A 9288-nucleotide genomic window follows, 5' to 3' on the forward strand; every position below is an offset into this window, starting at 1 on the left:
GTTTCACACCAGGGGTATAGTAGAGAGGTAACAATCCAATCATATAACCCTGTGCTCACCAGAGGTAGCCGATATGTAATGAAATATGGCAACTGTTCTCTATTGTTGGAGGTGAAAAGACATCCAGTTTGCAATTGTTGTTAAAATTTGATGAAACGAACAAAGTAGGGGATTTAGTCAAGAGTTATGTCCCTTGATACCGAGACATTGCCACTGGATTAATTATGCTGTAAGTCAGAAAGAGTTATCATGAAGTGTTTGTGGAAATTGTGTGTGTCTTTCAGATTTATTTTCTTGTGAAAATGGGATATGTGTAGTGGTACTGTTTGTATAACTTTTGCAAGGAGTGTAGGCATTCATTACTATGTTTGCTAGAGTGTTTTCCTTCTGTATTAATTAAGATTGTGGGGGCTTTATGCATGTATGCACGTGTGTAAGGGTACAATATGTGTGTGGGCCTTTATATTGGAGGTGATGGAAAACAGCCTATTTGGAAGGCGTCTGTCTTGTTGGGTCTGGAGATCCTTCTGCTAGAACTTGGTAAAGAGTGACAGCAGAAGAATCTCCAGCTTATCTTCAAGCAAAGAGATTTTTGATGCTGCCACCCTGCACTACAATGAGGCACTGGTTGCGAGCAGTTTCAAGGATAGAATTAATTACACACCAGAACCTAACCCCTCCAAGTGAAAGTGGCACCAGAAAGTATTGTGGTTCACACTGCCCTTTTCTATAAATTTTAAAACCCAAGTAGGTAAGATTTTTCTTAGCTTAGTTGATGAATACTTCCCCCATACAAATTAATTCAGCAAAATATTCAATAGGCATACCTTGAAAATTTCCTTTAGCTGTGCACCTAGTGTAAAAAAGATTTTTGTAAGTAGGCCCATGCCTGAGACAGCGGCAGGATACACATGTAGGGGGAGCACAGCATTTCCTCAGAATGGCCACTGTAACATGGAAGAAACTGCTATAGGACCAAGTGGGCAACTAGACATATGAGAGTATGTAGGAGCAACTGAAGGCCACTTCAGAACCTGCTTTAACAACCACAAGTCCTACTTTAACATCCTGGAGAGACACACCACAACAGAACAACCCTGGTCAGGTCTGTTTAATCTTTGAAAGTAAGTACGACAAAGTACAACAAAGTGGAAGATCCTAGAGAAATGTAAACCATACTTCAATAGCAGCAGGATGTGCAGGTTATGCCAAACTGAGAAAAGAGCAATTTTAAAGAGCATCCAGCACACAGGCTTTTACCTCAATAGCAGGAGTGAAGTATTTAAATCCTTGCCCTCATGAAAGAAAGTACATCCTATCATTCCTGCATGCCCCATCATGACTACAACCACCAGTCCTCAGCCTCAGCTCTCCACCAATACTCTGGAGTCCGGCAAAGAGTTTGACCAGAGCATTCACCAATGCACCTACATACTCACTCACCAATACATCCACATACAAACACGCATGCTCCAGTATTGTACACACCTACCAAATAGCCTGTTTTCCACAACCTCCAATATAAACTCACACACACACTTGCATTGTACTCCTACATTCACTGCATACACACATAAAGCCCCCATGATCTTATCCAATACTGAAAGAAACCACATTAGCAAACACAGTAATGAATGCCTACACTCCTTGCAAAAGTTATACAAACAGTACCACTACACATATCCCATTCCTACAAGAAAACAAACCTGAAAGACACACATAATTCCCACAAACACTTCATGATAACTCTTACCAATTTATACAACCTAACCAGCCCCGTGAAAATGTCTTGGTATCAAGGGACATAACTCTTGACTAAATCCCCCTACCTGGTTCGTTTCATCATATTTTCACAACTGCAAAATGGGTGTGTCCTTTTACCTCCAACAATAGAGAGTAGTTGCCATGTTTCATTTCATATTGGCTACCTCTGATGAGCGGAGGTTATATGATTGGATTGTTACTTAACACTATGTTGTACCCCTGGTATGATTAGCCATGATGAATATATAATACTGTATACTTCAGATATATATATACCTTAAAAAGTCAGGGAATATGCAATAAATATATTTACTTAACCACTTCACATCCTTATGGTTATGGCCATTTTGCAGCCTTCTTCTTGTAGTAATAAATTCTGTGTGGAACATACATACATACATAGATATGTACATACATACTTACATACATACATGCATGCATGCATGCATACATACATACATACATACATCATACATACATGCATGCATGCATGTATACATACATACATACATACATACATACATACTACATACATACATACATACATCATACATACATACATATAACATCTAACTTTTTAGATGTAACTCTAAGCATATCAACCTCCCAATACTCCCCTTATGACATACCTAACTAATATCTTAAATACCTAAACATTCATTCCAATCACCACAAATCCCCTTTTGATAACATAATCAAGGGTATCTCGACTCGTATATCTGACCTCTCTTTCACTGGGGAAATTTTCAATAACCACACACCATATTATAATCAAGCACTCACTGCTAGCAGCCTCTCCCAACAAATAAAATCCATCTATAACACCAGGCTCAAACAATATATATCTCATATCACATCACAAAGACACACCAACCATCACAATCACAACTGATCACACATACACTTTGATAGAAGCCCCTGGAAGATCTCACACCTAGACAACCTGGACCCCCACACATACATTTAACACTAGGTCAAAAACTAGAACAGCTAGCAACAACAGGCCTTGCCACCCCCTTCCATCCTCCAAAAACCTAGATAGTACTACTCCTAAAATGTGACGGATGATCTATTCTGTGGTACACATCCACCTTCTCACATAATGTTAAGAACTTTGCTAAATCCTTCTTTAAAATACTAGACTCCAACTTCCCTCATCAACATAAATATTATTCTATCTTTAATAGATCCACCTTGAAACTATCCTATTCTGCCCCACCCAACTACAAATCTATCATAGCAGCCTCTAATAAACAAAAACTTTCTCTCTACTTTCAAAACTCACATAATTATAATTCTAGTTACACGAATGCTCAACACACACACAGCTCCAGCATGGAAACCCAACCCAACCTATCCTACTGACACTACCCAGAACACCACCACAACCTCTAACATTCTTACAAATAGTGCATTTAATAACAATAGTAGTAGTAATAACAATAATAGTAATAATAGCATTAATAATACTAATAGTTTAGACCTTTCAACCCACTTCTCTAACCTCTCCTCTGACAATGTTACCGCCTCCATTCCTGAAAGCAATCTTCAAATTTCATCCACTTGTAACTGCCATCCTGAGGCCATCTGCCCTTTGTAAGCCCATTGTAAAAGATATAATGTAATTTACAAATGCACTGTCCTTAACCTATTACTTAATTCTACAACCATATACATAGAATCAACCATAAATTTTAAACAACTATATGCCGCTCCCCTCCATTCTTTTAGATATGATAAACATAGGAAATCTACAACACTCACCAGTCACATACATCATCTCAAAAATACAAATATACCCATACTTTGTCATGGTCCATATTAGATTCAGGGCTTCCTTACCAAGGTCAACACTTAACCTGCAAGTTATGCCTAAAGGAGGCACTTCACATATTAGAGCACAACTCTTCAACACTACTAGATAAACATAATAAGGCCCTAAACACATGAAACCATTGCTTTTTTCATACATTCAAATTCTACCACAAATCCAAAAGCCTATATAACCACACAGTATATTTCCACAATACCCCATAGGTAATCCTTAACAAACATATAAGTCTCCATTTTAATTTCTAATCCTTATCTAACCCCCATTTCTTACCTGAGGATCACAGTCATTTAGTTATATAAGTATATTTATGTATGCATGCATGTATGTATGTATGTATGTATGTATGTATGTATGTATGTATGTATGTATGTATGTATGTATGGATGTATTTATATGTGTGTATGTATGTATGTAGGTGTGTATGTATATATGTGTATGTCTATATGTATGTGTATGTATGTGTGTATATATATGTGTATGTATGCATCATCATCATCATCATCGTTTATCGTCCATTTCCCATGCTAACATGGGTTGGACAGTTCAACCGGGGTCTGGGAAGCCAGGAGGCTGCACCAGGCTTCAGTCTGATCTGGCAGTGTTTCTACAGCTGGATGCCCTTCCTAACGCCAACCACACCATTATAGGTACATGTGAGTATATATGAATATATTTTATGTAAGTGTGAGTATGTGTAGACCTATATATGTACACATGCCCACCCATGTGTGTGCATGTGTGCATATACACTTACATACAATTATACACGTGTGTGAGTCTGCATGCATGCATTTATATATGCAAGAATTTATATATTCAAAATAGATATGAATGAGTGTGTATATGCATGAATGTGTGTGAAGAGTTTGTATGCGTATATATTTGTTAATGTATGTATATGTCTATATATATGTGTGGATACGTATGTGTGTATATCTTGAAAGATATAAATTCTTTCTTCCTTTTCCTCCTCACCTATCAGAAATGTCTATTTATAGCAACTTGACTTACGAGGGACGTTCAATAAGTAATGCTCCTGATCCACTTGCAGTTGGTTGATCTAGCTGAAATTTTGCATGTGCAATTATTAATATGTCTATAGAATAAGTGGCAAATTACAGCTCTGAACTAATTGTAGTTTCTGATTTACAGGTGTTTGAACAGAGTCAAGTGTGAAATGGAGCCAGTTGAGTGTCGAGCAGTGATCCGGTTTTTGTATTTGAAAGGACGCACACCATGGGAGACTTTCGATGAAATGAAAGTAACTTATGGTGATGATGCCCCATCATATGACCTTGTAAAACGCTGGCATCGTGAATTTAAACATGGTCGGAACTCTGTGGAAACAGCTCCCAGATCTGGTCGCCCCCTTCTGCCATTGATGAGGCATCTGTCCGTCAAGTTGAGGCTGCCATTTTGGAAGATCGACGCATAACTATTCGCCAAATAGCCCATGAGGTCAAGATTAGTACCGCGTCTGTGGAAACTATCATTCATGACCATTTGCATATGCAAAAGGTGTCTGCCAGATGGATTCCCAGGTTGCTCACACCTTTCCAGAAGCAAGAACGCGTCGAGTGTTCGAGGATGAATTTGGAGATGTGCCAAGAAGATGAGTCAAAATTTTTCAAAAGACTGATTACACAGGATGAAACCTGGGTCCATCACTATGATTCAGAGACCAAAGCCCAGTCAATGCAGTGGAAGCACCGTGACTCACCACCTCCAAAGAAGGCAAGGGTGCAGCCCTTCACTGGCAAGGTCATGCTCACAGTTTTCTGGGACCAGGACGGAGTAGTGATGACAGATTTCCTGGCAAAGGGTACCACAATTATAGGAGCCTATTATGCTTCACTTTTGAAGAAATTAAGAGAAGCTATCAAAATCAAGAGGTGGGGCAAGATCAGCAAAGGCATCCTCCTCCTGCAGGACAACGCTCTGGTGTGTCGCCAGATCAGAAGCACAGACGTGCGGCTATGAACTCCTCCCCCACCCCCCCTACTCTCCTGACCTTGCACCCTCTGATTTTCACCTCTTCTCAGCCATGAAGTTTTTGAAAGGAAAGCATTTCCCAGATGATGTAGCCTTGATTTCTGAAGTCACGTCGTGGTTGGAGGACCAAGCTGGGGTATTCTACAAAAACGGTCTCCAGAGCTGCATCAAACGATGGGAGAAATGCGTAACTCTGGGTGGTTCCTATGTAGAAAAAGACTAATAACTGTGCCAAGTTTCGTTGCTCTACTGCTATGGGAACTGGGTCAGGGGCATTACTTATTGAACGCCTCGTATATTCTTCATTATTTATATTCTTCATTCCATCTCAATTTTATTACCAAAACTAATTCCCACTTACACATCACCCTACCCTCTTACTTTCTCTCTACATTTTCTATATCCATCCCTTAATGTAGCTCTATCACACCACTCCTGTTCACATACCTCACACATTTTTACTCTTTACCCTCTCATCTCTTCCTGTTTCTCCCCCTCACTTCTCCCTTCTAACATTTTATCCTGACCACTAGCTAACACACCTCTTTCTTCACTTATTTGTTGTATCTCCCACCCCCTTCTTTTCTTTTACCTCCAGTTCTCTTCCTGTTTTTGATTTGACCTTACAAACTCATTCCCAATTTCTAAGTCACTCCAAAAAAACCCTCGAACGAATAACACAGTTTACAAGACTCTATGCTTGGAATGACCAAATATAAACATTATTGGAACTCACATGGGGTACAGGAAACGTATATATACACCATTCTGCTTAAATGATGGAACTGCAAGTACAATATCCTTACGTATCACACTTCTATTTTCATTCCTTCACTTCCCTCTGTATTTCATATCTTATCTACAATAATTAATACTCAAACATTTTCTTGCACCATCTCTGATAAAGAGATATATAAAATATCCTGGAAACAGCTGTAAGACCTCTTTATAAATGTTTTGAAAACTATTCACAGCCTTGGATTTTTACATCATTCTGTCATATATATATATATATATATATATATATGAGTGTGTGTGTGTTTGAGAAATATGACATCTGTGGTTTTAATTTATTAACGTATTTTCATCTTGTTTCTTGTATTATTATAGTTTGAACTCTGACATTAACAATGATTTTGATGGTATGTATCATAAAAATATCAACGCTGCACCAAAAACTCTTTACAACTTTGATGATGACACAACATATTCAATACAAGCAGACAACTCCAAATCAGATTTGGACAGTGTTATCAAAGAACGTGATGCAGAAATGAACAAGATAAACAATGATTCTACAGTTCTTTATGGTAATTCAGATCATGAATCAGATGTTGAAGCTACTGAAGTATAACAAGCTAAATATTATATTTACTTGTGAATGTAAAAGAAAATTAATAAATCCTATCAATAGTTAATGTTTTTGATTTTGAACATTTCATCCAAATCAAACACATATTGGATAAATATATTCGTGCATTTGTATGTGTATATTTTGTGTGTGAATATCTGTGCATATATATGCATATATATATATATATATATATATATGTGTGTGTGTGTGTGTATGTATATACCCATTCATATATATATATACATATATGTATGTATATAAATATATATATGTATGTATATATATATGTATGAATATATATATATATGTTACATATATATGTGTGTGTGTATATATATATATGTATATATATGTATGTGTGTATACATATATATATATATATATATATATATATATGTGTGTGTGTATATATATATATATACACACACACACATATATATGATTTTTTGTTATAATATCAAATAAAATTGTAATTATAATTATTCAAAAGCTTTTCGTAGTTGTTAAAATATCTTTAAATAGTGTAATATATTGAAGTTATTCAACCTTTAAGTCAACATCTTATCCTGAGAGACAAGCATGACTTTTTTAGCTATGTGTTATTTTAAGTTTATCATGGAATTGTCTACTATACAATGGCCCAAACAGGCTGAACTTCATCTGTATCAGTTCCCTTGTCAAAGCTGACTGAGAAGGAAATGTACTTTGTTCTAAACAGTTACAAGTTATCTTGAGGCTGTTTTGAAGATCTGAACTGAGAATTGCAAGCTAAAAGAGCTCTTAATATTAATTACTTAATATTATTCTTACTTACTATGATGTACTGTAATAACGCCATAATACCAGTTTCTAAATAAAATGACTAAGTCAGCCATTTACAGGTTAATAATCTTGGCAATATATATGGCTGGTGATGGTATATTAATTATCAGTCTTTTGATAGATAGTCTAACACATTATAGACTCAGCAAAGCAGCATTTTTTATATCAGCAGTGTAAAGAACTGATAAGTATTTTGATTGCGTGTTAAGTTTGTAAATAGAATATATAACAAAAATTTTTATATATCCTGAAAATTGTTTCAAAAATAAATTTATTTAAAAAAAAGTAACTATGTATTCTATCATTATTATTGTTTTTATTCATATATCACTGATAAATCAGTATACACAGCTACATAGAGTTTGCAGAAGAGGAAGACACAGAAAGACTTGGAATAAATTAGTAAAGGTTGACTTTAGGATTTTGGTCCTCGTGGATGAGATAACCAAGAGCTGAGATTACTGGCAGAGCACAGTACTCAATAAGACCTGTCCATCATGGTGAGACTGAAGTTCTAGAACACAATGTGTATATACAACTGGGTCCCTTGCCGATGAGTCATTGTCAAGCCTTCCCTATCACCTACTGTCTGCCAGTAGAGAAGGAAAGAGTAAGGAATGCACGGTGTTGACTAGAAAAGAAGAAAGGATAAAGATGGCATCGTCTTTCTTGCTGCTGAAATCTTCTCTTTTGTGTCAGCTATGACCAAGGAGTAACACTTTCCCTTTGCTGGACATATGAATAGAACAGAGTAAGGACATTTAGCAAAGATGACTCAGAAGTTGTTCTTTGATTATTATCCCAAACAGCAATAGCTTTCTTCAACTGAATACATGTTGATTGGTTAAAATTACCTAAATACGACAACTTTAAGATGAAATAACTTCTAAAATGCAAAATTTTGCAAAAAATGTTGAAAGTAAACCGTATTCAGCATGAGAAATTACACCAGTATATGAAGTTTCAAACTGTTTAGTTGGAAAAAAAATAATTTTAAAAATCTGTGAGCGAAACTGAATAGATCCCCACTTCTTTCAGTATTTAAATGGTTTTTTTTTCAATGAAATTTTATAGAAATACCTTGCAAATGGCATACATCACAATTATAAAGAAACTAGCTGAAGGTGACCCGCTCTACATGTGGGTGAGTGTGTGGTTGTTATTTTCTGTTTCTTATCACCACATTCTCCCTCTTTGTTTCTCTCTCCTTTCTTCTCTCACTTTCCCACTCTCTTACTCTTCCTTTCTCTCAGACTCTCCCTCGCTTTCTCTTACTCTCTATCTTTCTCCATCTATCTCTCTCCCATTTATAAAGAACAAAAGATCTTGAGTAAGTTGAGAAAGAAAATATTTTGAAAGATCAATCATAACTATCAGGTACTGACAACGGAAATATCTGTTTCAAGGCAGACAGCAAAACATTAACATTTAAAAGGGACAGATGAACTTGCAAGCTGAATAAAAATTTTAAAAACCAAAATTTGAAGGGATAGAATCTGAGGATAGTAGACTTGCCATGGCT

The 9288-nt window shown here is 36.3% G+C and overlaps 1 protein-coding gene across 1 annotated transcript in view; it reads left to right on the forward strand.

Moving 5' to 3' along the window:
- LOC115230943 (cadherin-related family member 2-like) overlaps positions 1 to 7008 on the forward strand; it is a gene marked incomplete at its 5' end in the record, with an annotated part of 30731 nt that extends 23723 nt beyond the window's left edge. The window contains one exon of the mRNA XM_029801046.2: positions 6701 to 7008. Coding sequence (XP_029656906.1) covers positions 6701 to 6944 — 244 coding nt within the window. The remainder of the gene's footprint in view (positions 1 to 6700) is intronic.
- Positions 7009 to 9288: the final 2280 nt, after the last annotated feature.

The sequence above is a fragment of the Octopus sinensis genome, unplaced genomic scaffold, assembly GCF_006345805.1.
Source record: "Octopus sinensis unplaced genomic scaffold, ASM634580v1 Contig16860, whole genome shotgun sequence".
Classification (NCBI taxonomy): Eukaryota; Metazoa; Mollusca; class Cephalopoda; order Octopoda; family Octopodidae; genus Octopus; species Octopus sinensis.